The sequence below is a fragment of the Trichechus manatus genome, unplaced genomic scaffold (assembly GCF_000243295.1).
Source record: "Trichechus manatus latirostris isolate Lorelei unplaced genomic scaffold, TriManLat1.0 scaffold00195, whole genome shotgun sequence".
Lineage (NCBI taxonomy): Eukaryota > Metazoa > Chordata > Mammalia > Sirenia > Trichechidae > Trichechus > Trichechus manatus.
In genome coordinates this window covers 381,219-400,763 of record NW_004444131.1, presented here as the reverse complement: position 1 = coordinate 400,763, position 19,545 = coordinate 381,219, and the positions used below count along the sequence as shown (strand labels likewise).

The window sequence follows — 19,545 nt, the reverse complement described above, 5'->3', positions numbered from 1 at the left end:
TGCAGCACTGTTCACAATAGCTAAAAGATGGAAACAACCTAGATGCCTATCAACAGACGAATGGATGAACAAATTATGGGATATCCACACAATAGAATACTATGCAAAGATAAAGAACAATGAAGCTGTGAAACATAACATGGAGGAAGCTGGAGGTTTTTATGCTGAGTGAAGTTAGTCAGTCACAGAAGGACAAATATTGTATAAGACCACTATGATAAGAACTTAAGAAAAGGTTTAAACACATAAGAAAACATACTTTGATGGTTACAGGGTGGGGAGGGAGGGTGAGGGTTATTCACTAACTAGATAGTAGATAAGTATTATCTTAGGTGAAGGGAATGACAGCACACACTACAGGGAAAGTCAGCATAACTGGACTTAACCAAAGCTAAGAAGTTTCCTAAACACAATCAAACACTTTGAAGGACAGACTAGCAGGGGTAGGGATCTGGGGACCATGCTTTCAGGGGACATCTAAGTTAACTGGCATAATAAAGCTTATTAAGAAAATGTGCTGCATCCTACTTCAGTAAGTGGCATCTGGGGTCTTAACAGCTTGCAAGCGGCCATCTAAAATGCATCAATTGGTCCCAACCACCTGGGGTAAAGGAAAATGAAGAACACCAAAGACACAAGGAAAGTAGCAGCCCAAGAGACAGTAAGGGTCACATAAACCAGAGACTTCATCAGCCTGAGACCAAAAGAACTAGATGGTGCCTAGCTACCACCAATGACTGCCCTGACAGGGAACACTACAGAGAGTCCCGGATGCAGCAGGAGAAAGGTGGGGTGAAGAACTCAAATTCTGGTAAGAAGACCAGACTTAATGGTCTGACTGAGACTGGAGGTACCCCGGAAAGCACGGCCCCTGGATTCTCTATCAGGCCAGAACTAAAACAATTTCTGAGGCCAACTCTTCAGACAGGAATTGGGTTGGACTGTGGGACATAAAGTAAGTGATACTCATGAGGAGTGTACCTCTTAGCTCAAGTAGATACAAGAGACTAAATGGGCAGCTTCTGTCTGGAGGTGAGATGGGAAGGCAGAGAGGGTTAGGAGCTGGCTGACTGGATATGGGGAATCGGGTGGAAAGGAGGAGTGTGCTGTCATAGTAAGGGGAGAGCAATTAGGGTCACATAACAATGTATGTACAAATTTTTGCATGGGAGACTAACTTGAAATGTAAACTTCATTTAAACTACAACAATAAAAAATAAAAAAAATAAAGAAGAAAAAAGAAATACAGCATAGAAGAGTAAGAGGAACAAAGAAAATGTCAGCACCACAAAAAAGAACTACAAAATGACAGCAATAAATCACACCTGTCAATAATCAAAAAGAATGTAAATGGCTTAAATGCACCCATAAAGAGACAAAGAGTGACAGAATGGATAAAAAAACAGGACCCATTAATATGCTGTCTACAACAGACATACCTTAGAAACAAAGACATAAATATGTAAAAAATCAAAGGATGGAAAAAAATATATCAAGTAAACAGCAACCAAAAAAGAAAAAATGTGACAATACTAATCTCAGGGAAAACATACTTTAAAACAAAATCCACCATAACATACAAGGAAGGACATTATATAATGATTAAAGGGACACTCTACCATGAGGACATAACCATAATAAATATCTATGCACCCAATGACAGAGTTCCAAAATACATAAAACAAACTCTAACAGCACTGAAAAGAGAAACTGACAGTTCTACAATAATAGTAGGAGACTTCAACACACCACTCTTGGTAAAGGACAGAACATCTAGAAAGAAACTCAGCAAAGATACAGAAGATCTAAATGCCACAATCAACCAACTTGACCTCACAGACATATAAAGAACACACCACCCAACAGCAGCAAAGTACACATTCTTTTCCAATGCACATGGAATGTTCTACAGAACAGACCACATCCTCAGGCCACAAAGCAACCCTCAACAAAATCGAAAACACTGAGATAATACAAAGTACCTTCTCTGATCACAACACTATGAAAGTAGAAACTAATAATAGGAAGAGCAAGGAAAAAAATCAAATACATGGAAACTGAAAAACATCTTACTTGAAAACCACTGGGTAATAGAAGAAAAATCAAATATGGAATCAAAAAATTCCCCCAATCAAATGAGAATGAAAACACATCATACCAAAACCTTTGGGACATAGCAAAGGCAGTGCTCAGAGGTCAATTTACAGCAACAGATGCACACATCAAAAAAGAAGAAAGGGACAAAATCAAAAGGATAGCTATACAACATGAACAAACACACAAAGAACAGCAAAAGAAGCACACAGCCACCAGAAGAAAAAAAATAATAAAAACCAGAGCAGAAATAAACATAATAAAGAATAGAAAAACAATAGAATCAACAACACCAAAAGTTGGTTCTTTGAAATGATCAACAAAATTGACAAACCATTGGCTAAACTGGCAAAAGAAAAACAGGAGAGGATGCAAATAAGCCTAATAAGAAATGTCAGGGGGGACATTACAATATACTCAACTGAAAAAGAATCATCACAGAGTACTACAAAAAACTATACTCCAACAAATTTGAAAGTATAGAGGAAATGGACAAATTTCTAGAAATATACTACCTATCTAAAATAACACAAACTGAGTTTCAAAATCTGAACAGACCTATAACAAGGGACCAAAAAGGTAATTTTAAAAAACTCCCAACAACAACAACAAAAAAAAGCCCTGGCCCAGATGGCTTCACAGGAGAATTCTACCAAACATTCAGAGAAAAGCTTATCCTGGTACTACTCAAACTATTTCAGAACATAGAAAAGGAAGGAATAATTCCAAATTCATTCTATGAAGCCAGCATAACCCTGATACCAAAACTAGGCAAAGTCATCACAAAAAAAAGAAAATTACAGACCAATATCTCTCATGAATATACATGCAAAAATTCTTAACAAAATTCTCACAATAGAATTCAGGATCATATCAAAAATATAATCCACCATGACCAAGTGGGATTCATACCAGGTATGCAAGGATGGTTCAACATTAGAAAATCAATCAATGTAATCCACCACATAAGTAGAACAAAGGAAAAAATCACATGATCATTTCAATCGACACAAAAAAGGCATTGATAAACTCCAACACTCATTCCTGATAAAAACTCTCAATAAAATAGATATACAGGGTAAATTCCAAGATAATAAAAGGGCATCTATGTGAAACAAACAGCCAGCATCATTCTTAATGGAGAGAGGCTGAAAACATTCCCCTTGAAGAAAAGGAACAAGACAAGGATGCTCTTTATCACCACTCATATTTAACATTGTGCTAGAAGTCCTAGCTAGAGCAACAAGGAAAGAAGAAGAAATAAAGGGCATCCAAATTGATAAGGAAGAAGTAAAGCTGTTCCTACTTGCAGATGATTTGATACTATACATAGAGAAACCAAAAGACTCCACAAGAAAACTACAGGAACTAATAGAAAGAGTCCACAGAGTAGCAGGGTACAAGATAAACATACAAAAATCAGTTGGATTCCTATACACCAATAAAGAGAACTATGAAAAGGAAATCAGGAAAGCAATACCATTTATAATAGCCCCTAAAAAAATAACATACCTAGGAATAAATCTAATCAGGGACATAAATGACCTATACTAAGAAAACTACAAAACTACTGCAAGAAACCAAAAGAGATCTACATAAATGGAAAAACATACTATGGATAAGTAGACTCAACATTGTGAAAATGTCAATTCTACCCAATTCTACACAAGGAACCTACAAATACAACGCAATCTCAATCCAAATACCAACAGCATTCTTTAATGAGACAGAAAAATTAATCATTAACTTTATATGGGAAGGTAAGAGGCCCCAGATAAGTAAAGCACTTTTGAAAAGGAAGAGTAAAGTAGGAGGATTCACACTACCTGACCTCAGAACCTACTATACAGCTACAGTAGTCAAAATAGCCTGGTACTGGTATGACAGACACAATGACCAATGCAACAGAATTGAGAACCCAGATGCAAATCTATCCACCTATGGTCACCTGATCTTTGAAAAAGGCCCAAAGTCCATCAAATGGGAAAAAGACAGTCTTTTTAACAAATGGTGCTGGCAAAACTGGATGTCTCTGTAAAAACATGAAACAGGACCCATACTTCACACTATATACAAAAACTAACTCAAAGTGGATCAAAGACCTAAATATAAAATCAAAAACTATAAAGATCATAGAAGAAAAACTAGGGTCAATGCTAGAGGCCCTAATACACAGCATTAACAGGATACAAACTATAACTAACAATACATAAACAACAGAAGATAAGCTAGATAACTGGGATCTTCTAAAAATTAAATACTTCTGCTCATCGAAGACTTCACCGAAAGGGTAAAAAGAGAACCTACAGACTGGGAAAAAATTTTTGGCTACACCAAATCCGACAAAAGTCTAATCTCTAAAATCTACAGGAAAATATAACACCTCTACAACAAAAAGACAAATAATCCAATTAAAAAATGGGCAAAGGATATGAACAGACACTTAACCAAAGAAGATATTCAGGCAGCTAACAGACAAGTGAAGAAATGCTCACGATCACTAGCCATTAGAAAAATGCAAATCAAAACTACAGTGAGATGTCATCTCACCCCAACATAACTGGCAAGAATCAAAAAAACAGAAAATAAATGCTGGAGAGGCTGTGGGGAGACTGGAACTCTTATGCACTGCTGATGGGAATGCAAAACGGTACAACCATCTTGGGAAATGATATGGCACTTCCTTAAAAAGCTAGAAATAGAAATACCATACAATCCAGCAATCCCACTCCTAGGAATACAACCTAGAGAAATAAGAGCCATCGCATGAATAAAACATATGCACATCCATGTTCATTGCAGAATTATGCACAATAGCAAAAAGATGGAAACAACCTAAGTGCACAACAGATGAATGGACAAACTATGGTACATACACACAATGGAATACTACACAACAATAAAGAACAATGATGAATCTGTGAAACATCTCACAACATGGATGAATCTGGAGGGCACTATGCTGAGTGAAATCAGTCAATCACAAAAGGACAAACATTCTATGAGACCACGATTATAAAAACTCATGAAAAGGTTTCCACATAGAAACAAGCAATCTTTGATGGTTACAAGGGAAGGGAGATGTGGGGAGGGAAAAACACTAACTAGGCAACAGATAAGTGGTAACTTTGGTGAAGGGTAAGACAGTACACGATACTGGGGAAGCCAGCACAACTTGACCAAGGCAAGGTCATGGAAGCTTCACAGACACATCCAAATTCCCTGAGGGACTGAATTACTAGGCTGAGGGCTGGTGACCATGGTCTCGGGGGATATCTAGCTCAACTGGCATAACAGTTTAAAAGAAAATGTCCTACAGCCTACTTTAGTGAATTGTGCCTGGGGTCTTAAAAGCTTGTGAGTGGCCATCTAAGATGCTCCACTGGTCCCATCCTGTCTGCAGCAATGGAGAATGAAGAAAACCAAAGACAAGAAGGAAAGGTTAGTCCAAAGGACTAATGGACCACAATCACCACAGCCTCCAGCAGACTGAGTCCAGCACAACTAGATGGTGTCTGGCTACCACCACCAACTGCTCTGACAGGGATCACAATAGAGGGCCCCAGACAGAGCTGGAGAAAAATGTAGTACAACAAAATTCTAACTCACAAAAAAAGGCCAGACTTACTGGTATGATAGTGACTGGAGAATCCCTGAGAGTACGGCTCTCCAGACACCCTTCGAACTCAATACTGAAGTCACTCCTGAGGTTCACCCTTCAGCCGAAGATTAGAAGACAGGCCTATATAACAAAATGAGACTAAATGGGCACACCAACCCAGGGGCAAGGACAAAAGGGCAGGAGGGGACAGGAAAGACACATCATGCAGTTGGCAATAAATGTCACAAAACAATATATATATTAATTGTTTAGCAAGCAACTAATTTGCTCTGTAAACCTTCATCTAAAGCACAATAAAAAGAAAAAAACTAACTTATGGCAGTAGTGACATCATGCAAGATGGAGGAGTAGGAAGGTCTAGAGTTTGGTCTCTACACTGAAGCAACAACTGAGCTGTAAAGAGCTGTTGAAATCAACTATTTCAGAACTCTGGAATATATGTGGACACTTACAACAACCAGAGGAGTACATGCTAAAGTGAGAGACTGTTATTCTTCGGTAAGAGGGTGGCATGAGTGAACCAGCTACCATTCCCCCATTCCTCAGCCCTACCATGGCTGTGGGTATAGTAGTCTGTGTTCCTGGAGTGACTGGCTGATGTCAAGGTGAGTAGTAAAGAGTTTGCTAAAAATTTAGGCTGATCTGGCAGTAGTACATGGAACAAGCACAGACACTTGCCTTGGTTTTAGCCCTCTCAGGCTGCAGGGGCTTCCCATGACAGCATCTCTTGGAATATTTAAAGGAACAGAAACCTTTTTTCCCCTCTTCTTGGAGCCAGACATTTAAGGAAATCTTTGTCAAGTCACTGGATTACCACAGAGATAATGGAACAGCAACTTCAGTGACCACATACAACAAGAAATACACACTTGGCAAAAATAATCGGAAAAGTCTGAAACAGATATCTGCGGCCCTCAGTAAGCAAGAATTAGCAATCCCTGAGTAGTGGGAGAATCAGATTTCTAGGGTTACCACATTAGGATACTCACAATGTCCAGTTTTCAACAAAAAAATTATAAGCACACCAAGAAACAGGAATGTATGCCCAATACAGGGAAAAAAGAATTTTACAGAAACTATCCCTAAGGAAGTCCAGGCACTGGAAATACTAGTCAAAGACATTAACTCAACTGTTTTAAATATGGTCAAAGAGCTAAAGGAAATGGTGAACAAAGAATTAAAGAAAATCAGGAAAATGACATATGAACAAAATAAGAATCTCAGTACTTAGAAATTATGAAAAGCAACCTAACAGAAATTCTGAAGCTGAAAATTACAATAACTGATATCTTTCTTCTTTTCTAGTTTAAGCATTCACAGTTATAAAGTTCCACCCTGAGCACTGCCATCACTGCTTCCTACACGTTTTGGTATGTTGTATAATTTTTCATTCATCTCTAAGTATTTTCTAATTTCCCTTGTGATTTCTTCTTCAACTCTGTATTCAGTTTGACCCAAAGGGGTTTGTGGGTATCTTGGATAGTCTGCCAGGTGCAGAACAAAGAAGTGAGACTCACGCAGGAAGGCCAGAAAACATATACAATTTATTGCTCAGAGGTCCCAGAGAGAAAACCAAAATTACAATAACTGCGATAAAGAGGTTCAACAGCATATTTGAGTAGATAGAAAAAAGGATCAGCAAACTTACAGACAGAAAAATTGAAATTACCAAGTCAGAAAAAAGGGAAAAAAAGAATGAAGAAAAATGAATAGATCATAAGGGACCTGTGTGACACAGGTGGACAAATGTATGCTTTCTGGGAGTCCCAAAAGGTAAAGAGAAAGAAAAGGGGGCAGAAAAATATACTTGATGAAATAACAGCCAAAAACTTCTCAAATCAGATGGAAGACATGAATATACAGATCCAAGCAGCTCAGCAAACTCCAAACAGGATAAACTCAAAAAGATACACACTGAAATATTTATAGTCAAATTGTCAAAAACCTAAAGACAAAGAGATGATCTTGAGCAGCAAAAGAGAACTGACTCCTCGATAAGAATAGAAATTGATTTCTCATCAGAAGCCATGAAGGCTAGATGGTAGGTGGATGACATATTTAAAGTCCTGAAAGAAAAAAACTGTCAACCAAGAATTCTATATCTAGCAAAATTATGCTTCAAGAATGACAAAAAATTAAGACATTTCCAAAAGCTGAGGGAGCTTCTTACCAACAGATCTGCCCTACAAGAAAATCTAATAGGAGTCCTTCAGGCTGAAATGAAAGGACACTAGACAATAACTCAAAGTCATAAGAACAAATAAAGAACACTAGTAAAGATAACTACATGGGGTAAATATAAAAGTCAGTATTATTGTACTCATGGTCTGTAAGTCCTCTTTTTTCTATATGATTTTAAAAGCAAATGCATAAAACAATAATCATAAATCTACGTTAATAGGCACACAATGTATAAAAATGTAATCTGTGACAATAACAAAATAAAAAATAGAAATCTATAAGAGTAAAGTGTTTGTATACTATTGAAACTAAGTTGGTATTATTCAAACTAGGTTGTTACACGCTTAAGATGTTAATTGTAATCCCCAAGATAACCACTAATAACTAAAAATACACAGAAAGACAAAGACAAAGAGAATCAAAATGGTACCCTACGAAAGTATAATAAACGCAAAAAAGGATATTTCTAGGTGTCTATGTGAAGGAACTAAAGAACAACAACAATAACAAAATATATAAGACATACAGAAAACAAATAGCTAAATGGTAGAAGTAAATCCTTCCTAATCAGTAATTACTTTAAAAGGGTTCATGCTCCAACTGAAAGGCAGAGATTGCCAAAATGGATTAAAAAAATAGATGATGATGATGATGATGATCCATCTATACGCTGTCTACAAAACACTCACATACAAGGACACAAAGAGGTTGAAAATAAAAGGATGGAAAAAGTTATCTCATGACAATAGTAATAAAAAGAGAGTTAGAGTGGCTATGTTATAGTCAAACAAAATAGACTTTAAGTCAAAGAAGTTTACAAGAAACAAAGAAGGATGTTATATATTGATAAAAGTTCAATTCATCAAGGAGACATAACAATTATAAACATACACCTAACAACAGAGCCCCAAAACATATGAAGCAAATAGACAAAATTGAAGGGATAAATCATCAGTTCTACAATAATATTGGAGACTTCAATACCCCACTTTCAGTAACAGATGGGTCAAGCAGACAGAAGATCAATAAGGAAGTAGAGGACTTGAAAAACAACATAAACCAACTAGACCTAACAGACATATACGCAATACACCATCCAACAACAGTAGAATACACATTCTTTCCTAGTGCACATGGAACATTCTCTAGGATACACCATAGGTTAGGTCACAAAGCAAGTTATAATAAATTTAAAACAACTGATACCACAGTAAGTATCTTCTCCAACCACAATGGAATGAAGCTAGAAATCAGTAACAGAAGAAAAACTGGAAATTCACAAATATGTGGAAATTAAACAACATACTCTTAAATAGCCAGTGGGTCTGTAATATTATTCCCTTTAAATGTGTCTTGAATGAGTTTTGAGGTCTTGGCTGGAGGCCAGCTTGTTCCCTTTCGTGAGCAGCTGATTACGTCTACTCTCCATCCACTCCCTTTATCAGGTTCTCACACTCCTGGGCCACTATGCAGCCATCCTAATTGCCTCATGGCCAGGCGCTCAACAACTAAGTACAGTCATTACACCCCCTGAGCCTGCAGAACTATTCAAAATGCGCAATCCCCAAGAAGTCTGCAAAACCTAGCTAACCCTACCCTGCTTGCCACACATAAGCCCTCTCCTACAATTCTAACTTGTTATTACCTTGTCCCTGGGTGCTACCCCCTGGCATGGTCCTGTGTCACAGGTCTCAGAGTGGTTTCCTTTCTGAGACCTGTAAATAATAAATTCTGTATGTTTTTTAGCCTTCCTGTGTGAGTTACTTCTTCATGCCACACCTGGAGACCATCCAAGACACTCACAAATCTCTTTGGTTCAAAAGAATACAGAATCAAAGAAGAAATCACAAAGGAAATGGGAAAATACTTACTGGTGAATAAAAAATTATATAACATACCAAAACATATAGAAAGCAGTGAACAGAGTGCTCAGAGGGAAATTTGTAGCTGTAAATGCCTACACTAAAAAAAAAAAAAAAAAAAAGATATCAAATCAAAAATTAACTGTACACCTTGAGGAATTAAAAAAAGAAGAGCAAACTAAACCCAAAACTAGCAGAAGAAAGGAAATAATAAAGATTGGAGCAGAGATAAACAAAATAGAGAATACTAAAACAATAGAGAGAATCAACAAAACTAAAAGTTGTTGCTTTGAAAAGATCAACAAAATTGACAAACCTTTAGCTAGATTGACTAAGAAAAAAGAGATGATGCAAACAACCAAAATCAGAAATGAAAGTGGGGATATTACCACTGATTTTACATAAATAAAAAGGAATATAAGACAATACTATGAACAATTATACATCACCAAATTTGAAGAAACAATAGGAAATGAACAAATTCTTAGAAATAGTCAAAATACCAAACCGAATCAAGAGCAAATGGAAAATCTGAACAGACCTATAACAAATAAAGAAAGTGAATCAGTAATCAAAAACCTCCTAACAATAATCAAAAAAAGCCCATGAGCAGACTGGTGAACTCTACCAAACATCTAAAGAAGAATGATCATCAATCCTCCACAAATTCTTCCAAAAAACAGAAGAGTAAGGAACACTTTGTAACTCATTCTATGAGGTCAGCATTACTCTGATATCATTACTAGGCAAAGACACCACAAGAAAGAAAAACTACAGGCCAATATCCATTGTGAATATAAATGCAAAAAAATCCTCAACAAAATATTAGCAATCCAAACTTATCAGCACATTTAAAGAATCATACACTAGGACCAAGGGAAATTATCTCCAGAATGCAATGGCAGTTCAACATACAAAAATCAATCCATGTAACACACCACATGAACAGAATGAAGGAGAAGAATCACACGATCATATCAATTGATGCAGAAAAAGAATTTGACAAAATTCAACACTGTTTCATGATAAACACACTCCATAAAATAAGGATGGAAAGTGTCTATCTTAGGATGAAATCTCTAAAGAGTAAAACCAGTGAAGTAAATACACGAACAAAGAAAGATTTATTTCAAGAAAATGGCTTATGCATTTGTGGAGGCTGGCAAGTCCCAAATCCATGGGTCAGGCAGAAGGCATCTACTTACATGGGTGCAGGGACTGATGAACCCAAAATCAGCTGGTCAGGAGGAAGGCTGCTGGCTCACTGGGCTCCGGGGGTAGGTGAATCTCAAAATCTGCAGGTTAAGCAGCAGCCTGCTGGCTCACATCCCATGAACCAGAAGTCAGAGGATGACAAGTCAGATGCCGAATCGAGAAAAAGTGAGCTTTGCCAGAACTTCCATATATACCAGGAGCAGGCCACACTCCCAAGAAAATTCCCCTTTCAAATGATTGGCTGGTCTTGTCACATCACAAAATGGAGGCTGATTACATAATATCTGTCAAACCACTGAAAATCATGGCCTAGCCAAGTTGACATATAACCTTAACCATCACAGAAACGTACTTTCCTCAATGTGGCAATGGTCATCTATGGAAAACTCATGGGTAATATACCCAATGTTGAGAGACTGGAAGCTTTTCCTATAAGATCAGGAACAAGACAAGGATGCCTACTTTCACCACATCTATTCCACATAGTACTGGAAGTTATAGGCAAAGCAATTAGGCAAGAAAAATAAAATGCACCCAAATTGGAAAGGAAGAAGTAGAATTATCTCTGTTCACAGATGGCATGACCTTATGTGTAGAAAATCCTTAAAAATAGAAAAAAAAAAAAAAAAACTTAGAATAAATAAGTTCAGCAAAGTTGTAGGATACAAAATCAACACCAAAACATATCAGTCACAATTCTGTACACTAGTAATGAACAATCTGAAAAGAAATTAAGACAAAAATTCCAGTTACAATAGCATCAAAAACACTAAAGTACTTAGGAATAAATTTAACTAAGGAGGCAAAAGACTTCTACATGGAAAACTACAAAACACTGCTAAAAGAAACTAAAACAGACCTGAATAAATGGAAAAGCATCCTGTGTTCACTGTTTGGAAGACTAAATTTTGCTAATATGACATACCACCAAAAGTGATCTAGAGATTCAATGCAATCTCTATCAAAATTCCAACAAATTTTTTTTTTTACAGAAATGGAAAAGTCAATACTCTAATTCATATGGAATTGCAGGTGCACTGAAGAGCCAAAACAAACTTGAAAAAGAACAAAGTTGAAGAACTAACATATCTCAATTTCAAAACTTAACTGCAAAGCTAAAGTATTCAAAACAATGTGGTACTGGCATAGGATACACATATACACAAACAGAATGGAAGTGAGAGTCCAAAAACAAATCCTCAAACACATGGTCAATCATTTTGACAAGGGTGCCAATACCATTCAATGGCAAAAGGATAATCTTTTCAACAAATGGCACTGAAAAAATTGGGCATTCACATGCAAAAGAATGAAGTTGGACCCTTACCTTACACCATACACAAAAATTACTCAAAATGGACTAATGATCTATAGCTAAAACTATAACACTTTTAAAAAAATACAAGGATACAGCTTTAAGACCTTGGATTTGGCAATGATTTCTTCAACATGATACCAAAAGCACAGGCAAGAAAAGAAAAAATAGATAAATTAGACATCATTAAAATGAAAAAAAAAGTGTACATCAAAGGGACTATCATGAAATTAAAAAGGTAACCCACAAAATGGGAGGAAAAAAGACTTCAAATCATGTATCTAATAAGGGATTAATGTCCAGAATATATGAAGAACTCTTACAACTCAACAATAAAAAACAAATAATCCAATTTAAAAAGGGACAAAGGACTTGAAGGCAATTCTCCAAAGAACATATGCAAATGGCAATGAGCACATGAAAAAATATTCAACATCATTAGTCTTTAGGAAACGCAAGTCAAAACAATGAGATACCACTTCACACCCACCAGTATGGCAATTATCAAAAAATTAAAACTAACAATTGTTGACAAGGATGTGGAGAAAATGGAACTCTTATTAAGTGCCGGTGGAAATTTAAAATGGTGCAGCCACTGTGGAAAACAGTTTGGCAGTTCCTCAAAACGTAAAACATAGAATTACCACATGACCCAGCAATTCCACTCCTAGGTATATGTCCAGAAGAATCGAAATCAGGGACTCAAACATATTTGTACACTAACGTTCATAGCAGCATTATTCACAATAGCCAAAAGTGTCCATCAGCAGATGAATGGATAAGCGAACAATGGAATAGTATTTAGCTATAAAGAAGAATGAAGCTCTGATACATGCTACACCATGGATAACATTTAAAACACTATGCTATCTGAAATAAGCCAGACACGGAACGACAACTATTTTATGATTCCACTTATATGAGGTATCTAGAATAGGGAAATTCATAGAGACAGAAAGTAGAATAGAGGTTACCAGGGCCTGAGGAAAAGGGGAAGTAGGGGTCACTGCTTAGCATGGGTACAGAGTTTCTGTTTGGAATGATGAAAAAGTTTCTGTGACTAGATAGTGGTAATGTGAATATACTTAAGCCACTGAACTGTACACTTAAAATAGTTAAAATGGGGAGGGGGGTGGACCTAATCTATGGTCATAGATATCAGAGCAGCGGTTGCCTTGTGTCGGAAGTAGACTATAAATTGACTGAAAAGGGGCACAAGGAATCTCTCTGAGGTAATGGAAATGTTCTATACCTTGATTCAAGTGTGGGATATGACAGTATATACATTTGTCAATACTCATCAGAATATATTTTCTTTATGTAAAATAAAGTAATTCAGTTTTTAAAAAGGGGGTTCAGACTGCGTTGTATCATCCCTCTGCCCGTCCTTTTTACTCTTAACAAAAACACAGACAAGATAGCTGGTCTGCTGCAGACCTCTTATAATCAATAATGAAGGAATTATCAAAAGAATTGCTGAGATCTTGGTCCTCACATCCCTTAGTCCCTTAAATAGTTCTAAAGTTCCTAATTATACACTTCTTATTAGGTGATAAAAAAAATAAAACTATTATCTCTTCAAACCACTACTATTTGGGTTTTACATTATATGGAGAAAAACTCAATCTCTGACAAAGCTAACTAGATAATAAAATATTAATACTCTGTGTAAACGTGTATGAAAGTAAAGGTGAAGATTTAAAAACATGTTAAAATAATTCATTTCATCAATAGGTTGAAGGCGAAAAACCCTATAATCATCTCAACAGTTGTATTACTTCAACATACACAATCAAGGCATTTGTTAAAACTCAATAATCTTTATTGTTTTGTTTTTTTTTTATTTAGCAAACTAGGAAGAGAAAATGTTTTATCAACATGACAATCAATATACATCTCAAAGCAACAGCCAACAACATGCTTAAAAATTAAATAGAAGAGGCATTAACATTAAAAGTAGGTTCAGAATATAGACACGCCTTAAACTCTAAGACAGTTGGCAGAGCACGGAAAAATCAGTACACTACTTTTAAGTTTCCTAACAGGATTGTTTCCATGCATGGGGAATTCCTTCTGAGAACATATACAGACTCCGAAAGAAAATCTTAGCCCTTGTTGGTTCTAATATCTCTACAGTAGGGTTATATATACTTACAGATAAAGATAATTCTTCACTGTCAGTCTTCGTAACTGATTTTTTTCCAGGTTTAGGGTCAACTCCATAGGTTTCTTCCAAACTAGAAACCACCTACCAAAAATCAAAGCAAGTTAGTATTTTCATAGTTTAAAATTAGTTACAGTAACTGTAAAATGATATTTAATCAACCACACTAGGACCTTTTCATCAGTAAGACCCTTTTTCTGCCAGTGCCATGACCTTTACTTTTCCAATTCTCATGTTCTCATCTAATCTCCCATGAAAGAGAGGCTGTGATCAAGTCTCTGACACTACGCCTCAGTAATACAGAGACGGCTTCTGACTCTGCTATTTGTGTTGACAGGTATCTAAAACAGAGTGGGTCTGTCCATGAATGGCTGAAGCATCAACTCCACTTACTACCAAAGTTTTTCTCAAATTCTGCCTGATTTTACCTCCTCCTCTAAAGAGTACAAAAACAAATGGAGACCAGAAAGCAATACATTTTTAAAGGAAATTTCCTGAACTAAACCCTCAAACTTTGAGGAAACATGTTTTGGAAGTCTGACAAACTATATTCTTTTTATATTTATGTTCTTACTCATTGTTCTTGCCTGGTACTCAGTACACTTACAACTCAATTCCAGCTCACTGTGCAAAAAAAAACTCAGAGAAAGGGGATTCTTGTCAACACTAAGAACTAGTTTCTAAAGTGCAGAGAAGAGTTAACATAGCAGACATGAGACTGCTATTCTTAGAAAGGCCTGGCTGCAAGGTTGGCCTTTGTCCGCCATCCAGAAACTTGGATTTCAGAAGCATTCTAACCATTCCCAGAATTGATGAGTAGTTCACTGTGTCTACATTGTTTGTACAAACAATGTGGTTTACGCTGAACATCTGCTTTCCTTCTCCTTCTGAGAGTCTGGAATTTTTGGGTACATACTATGCAGAGAGTACAGACTTGACCAGCACCCAATAAAAAAATTGGGCACTGAATCTCTAATAAGCTTCCCTGGTAGACAACATGGCACAAACGTTGTCACAATACAATGCTGGAAGAATTAGGGCATCCTGTGTGACTCCAAAGGGAGACTACTCTTGGAAGCTTGCACCTGGTTTCCTCCAGACTTCAAATCATGTGCTATTTCTCTTTGCTGGTTTTGCTTGAATCCTGAAACTATAATAAATCTTAGTTGTCATTATGACTATACGCTGAGTCCTGTTAGTCCTCCTAGCAAATCGCCAAACCTAGGGGTAGTATTGGGGACCCCTGACACAGGGATCAACAAGTGTCTTACCATACTTAGATGTTTGGCAGCTTTCCTGATGATTTCATCTTCTGCTATTAACTGCCTTGTCTTAATCGATGGAATGGGCAAAGCGTATCTTACAACGGATTCTCCTGTTGGTGGAGAACGTAGGACCATAGGTTCAATTTTATCCTGTACTGATTTTACATTATGTTTTTCCTTTGGATTAGGTGACACTGATGAAATAAATTGTCTTTTTTTATTATCTAATTCTGAAACAAATGCCAATTTGTTACTAATAGAAGACAGACGCTTTACTCGCTTCATTCTGTTATTGATTTAGCTTCCAACTTATAGATGAAAAGATTTTATTCCTTCCTGTGAATAAAACATTAAAAGAGAATCAGGGAATTTTATTACTCATCAAAAATAAATTTGTGCTAATTAAATTCACATTCTACATTTTTTTTCTGATGCTTTAGTAGTTTATTCAGAGTAAATCAAGAAAATAATAGGAGCACTGGTGGCACAGTGTTAAGTGCTCAGCTGCTAACCAAAAGGTCAGAGGTTTGAACCCACCAGGTGCTCCATGGGAGAAAGATATGGCAGTCTACTTCCATAAAGATTACAGCCTTGAAAACCCCATGGGGAAGTTCTACTCTGTCCTATAGGATAGCTGAGCTGGAATCGACTCAACAGCAATGGGTTTGTTTTGTTTTTGTTTTTTTCCCTTTGTTTATAAAAATAATAGTAAAAGCTCCATCATCTTCAAACTAACATATGCCCTTTATATACATCACTATTCTCATTTTATGTGTGAGTAAACTGAGGCTCAGAGAATTGACTAGTCAAGAGCTACACAGCTAGTAAGTGTCAAAGCTGGAATTTCAACAGTCTAACTACAAATCTTGCTTCTTTTCCACACTGCTACAAAATGGAAATTTTGGGGTTTTTAAATTTTAGGATTTACAGTAGTTTTTGTAAGTGATGGGTGGGGAAATAAAAAGATTTCACATTTTAAATGATAGAAAGATTTCAATTGCTACAAGATGGTAAATCTCAAAATCAACCCTGGAGGAATATTCCTACCAAAAAATAACAACAATAAAATTTAAAAAAAAAGAAATATGTGAGAAACCTCTGGAGGTGACTAAAGGCTGATGTGTGTATGGAGTATGGAGGGTTTAGAAAGGAGGATGTAAAGAGAGAAGGCACAGGCAGAGGCAGCGTGAGGGAACATATTAAGAAGCACTTGTAAATTTTATTCCCACCTTTCCCCCATACCCAGGCTCAGGGTACCAACGTAACACCAAGGAGGCACGGAAGCCACACCGGAATAAGGAAGTACAGGTGGACAGGCCATAGGCTTTTACTCGTCTTCTTCTTCCTCTTCCAAAGCTGACTGACTATGATTCAGGACAATGCCTTCTCCCAACATGTTTAAAACTATATGCCTGACCATGAGAGTTGTCTGGGAAAGTGGTAAAAATAACATAGACAAACACTGTTTCTCTGTTGTATGAAGCTTTACACACTTAGGCTATTCCTGTGCCCTCTCTAAACTTTCTGTGAGGGACACAGATGAGGGCCTCATTCTGGCCATTTCTTAATAATAAATTACTAGATAGAGTAGTTGACACCCCAAAGCAAATAGCTACTCATAGGCCAGACTAACCTGACACCTGAAAAATACAGTAACTGAAAAATAAAAACTAAAATATTATGTCCCAGCTGCAGAATAATTAGAACTGAGAGACCAAGAATACAGAAAGAGAAGGAAAAAATTAGCCATACAAAGCAAGTACAAGAAATATTTTTTAAATACCCATTGTTGTCGAGTTGACTCCAACACATAGCGACCCTACAGGACAGAGTAGAACTACCCCATAGGGTTTCCAAGGCTGTAAATCTTTACAGAAGCAGACTGCCACATCTTTGTCTCACGGAGCAGCTGGTGGGTTTTGTGGTGGGTTTGAACTGCTTACCTTTCAGTTAGCAGCCAAGCACTTTAACCATTTTACCACCAGGGCTCCTTTTAAAGAAAATAAGTTTATAAAACATAATACCCACTCAATAGAATGACTAAAATTAAAAAAAAAAAAAAATCACCACCAAGCATTGGCAACTATTTGGAGTAACTGAAAATTTCACACACTGCTGGTGGAAATAAAAATAGGTACAATACTTATAATACTTTTTGGCAGTATCAACTAACACAGAACATATAGATACTCTATGACCCAGCAACTCTACATATGTATGCACACCAATGATGTGCAAAAATGCTCGCAAAAGCTTATTCATAACTGTTCCAAACTGAAAATATTCCAAATGTTCATCAATAGTGGAATAGACAAATTGTGGTAAATTTATATTTAATGGAGTACTATGAAAAAATGTGATGAAAAACATTAATCTATACATCCTACAAGCTCAACAAACACTACCCATTGCCAATTGCTGTCAAGTTGAATTCTGACTCACAGTGATCCTACAGGACAGAGTAGAACTGCCCCATAGGGTTTCAAAGGCTGTAATCTTTATGGAAGCAGATCACCACATCTCTCTCCCATGGTGCGGCTGGTGGGTTCAAATGGCCAACCTTTTGGTCAGCAGTCCAGCACTTAACCACTGCTCCACCAGGACTCCTCAACAAACACTAAGATAAACTCAAAGAGATCCATACGAGGACACACCATAATCAACCTGGCAAAAGACAAAGAATCTTGATAACAATAAGAGAGAAGCAACTCATCGCATATAAGGGATACTCAAAAAAATTAAGAGCTGACTTCTCAGCAGAAAACACAGAGGTCAGAAGGCAGTGGGATGACATATTCAAAGTGCTGAAAAGAAAAGACTGTCAAAAACGTATTCTATATCCAGAAAAACTATCCTTCAAAAATAAAGGAGAAATTCTGGGTCAAGGCCTTAAGAGATGCTGCACATTTCTGCTCACCCCTTTGGAAGCTGCCAACCTCTTTCTCAACAAGAACATGTCTGAGCTAGACACTGCCCTTCCAATCTGAGACACAAAAACATGTAGAGTTACTCCCACCAACCTACAGATGCATGGGAAATAAATAAATGTTTATGAGTGATGTCGACAAGATGGCAGACCAAGAAGCTCCATGCTCCCATACCCTCACAGGATAATTAAAAAAAAAGCTGAAACTATCAGGATCAACTTAAGTCATAATTCTAGAAAGCATCAAATGTTTACAGCTACCAAGTGGATCTTGAATCAAGAAAAAAGACACTTGAAAATGGTAGAAAATATAGTAGCATTGGATTATAGCCCAAAGTATTAAAAAAAAAAAATCCATGAGTCCATTCTGATATAAATAAATGACAGAACAAATAAATAATGGTGGAGAATAGACAAATCTCGCATGGAGAAGAATTCTAAACAATTTATGTAAATACTCCATCCTCAAGGAGGTAGAGCATAATCCCTAATCCTTAAGTGTGGACTTCACATAATAACTTTTTTCCAAAGAGTGTATTATGGAAAAGGGAGAGAGTAAAATGTTTATCCCCGACATAAAAAAAAATGTGGTATAAACATACAATGGAATATTACTTAGTCATAAAGAGAAATGAAGTCTTCATACGTGCCGTAACATGAACGAACCTTGAAAACATTATCCTGAGTGAAATAAGTCAGTCACAAAAGGCAAAAATACAGAAACCAAAGCTTATTAGTGGTTACCAGGGATAGGATGGAGGCGGGAAAGGGGTTAAACATTTTGTTTAACCTCTCATTTACAGTGGATGTCATGGACTGAATTGTGTTCCCAAAAAAATCTGTGTCAACTTGGCTAGGCCATGATTCCCAGTATTGTGTGATTGTCAACCATTTTGGCATC

General features: G+C 36.7%; 1 protein-coding gene across 1 annotated transcript in view; it reads right to left on the bottom strand.

The window, feature by feature from the left end:
• Positions 1-16,003, bottom strand: part of CCDC7 (coiled-coil domain containing 7) — a 138,676-nt gene extending 122,673 nt beyond the window's left edge. The window contains exons 1-2 of the mRNA XM_023741975.1: positions 15,725-16,003; positions 14,445-14,537 (exon numbers count right to left, since the gene is read on the bottom strand). Coding sequence (XP_023597743.1) covers positions 14,445-14,537; positions 15,725-16,003 — 372 coding nt within the window. The remainder of the gene's footprint in view (positions 1-14,444; positions 14,538-15,724) is intronic.
• Positions 16,004-19,545: the final 3,542 nt, after the last annotated feature.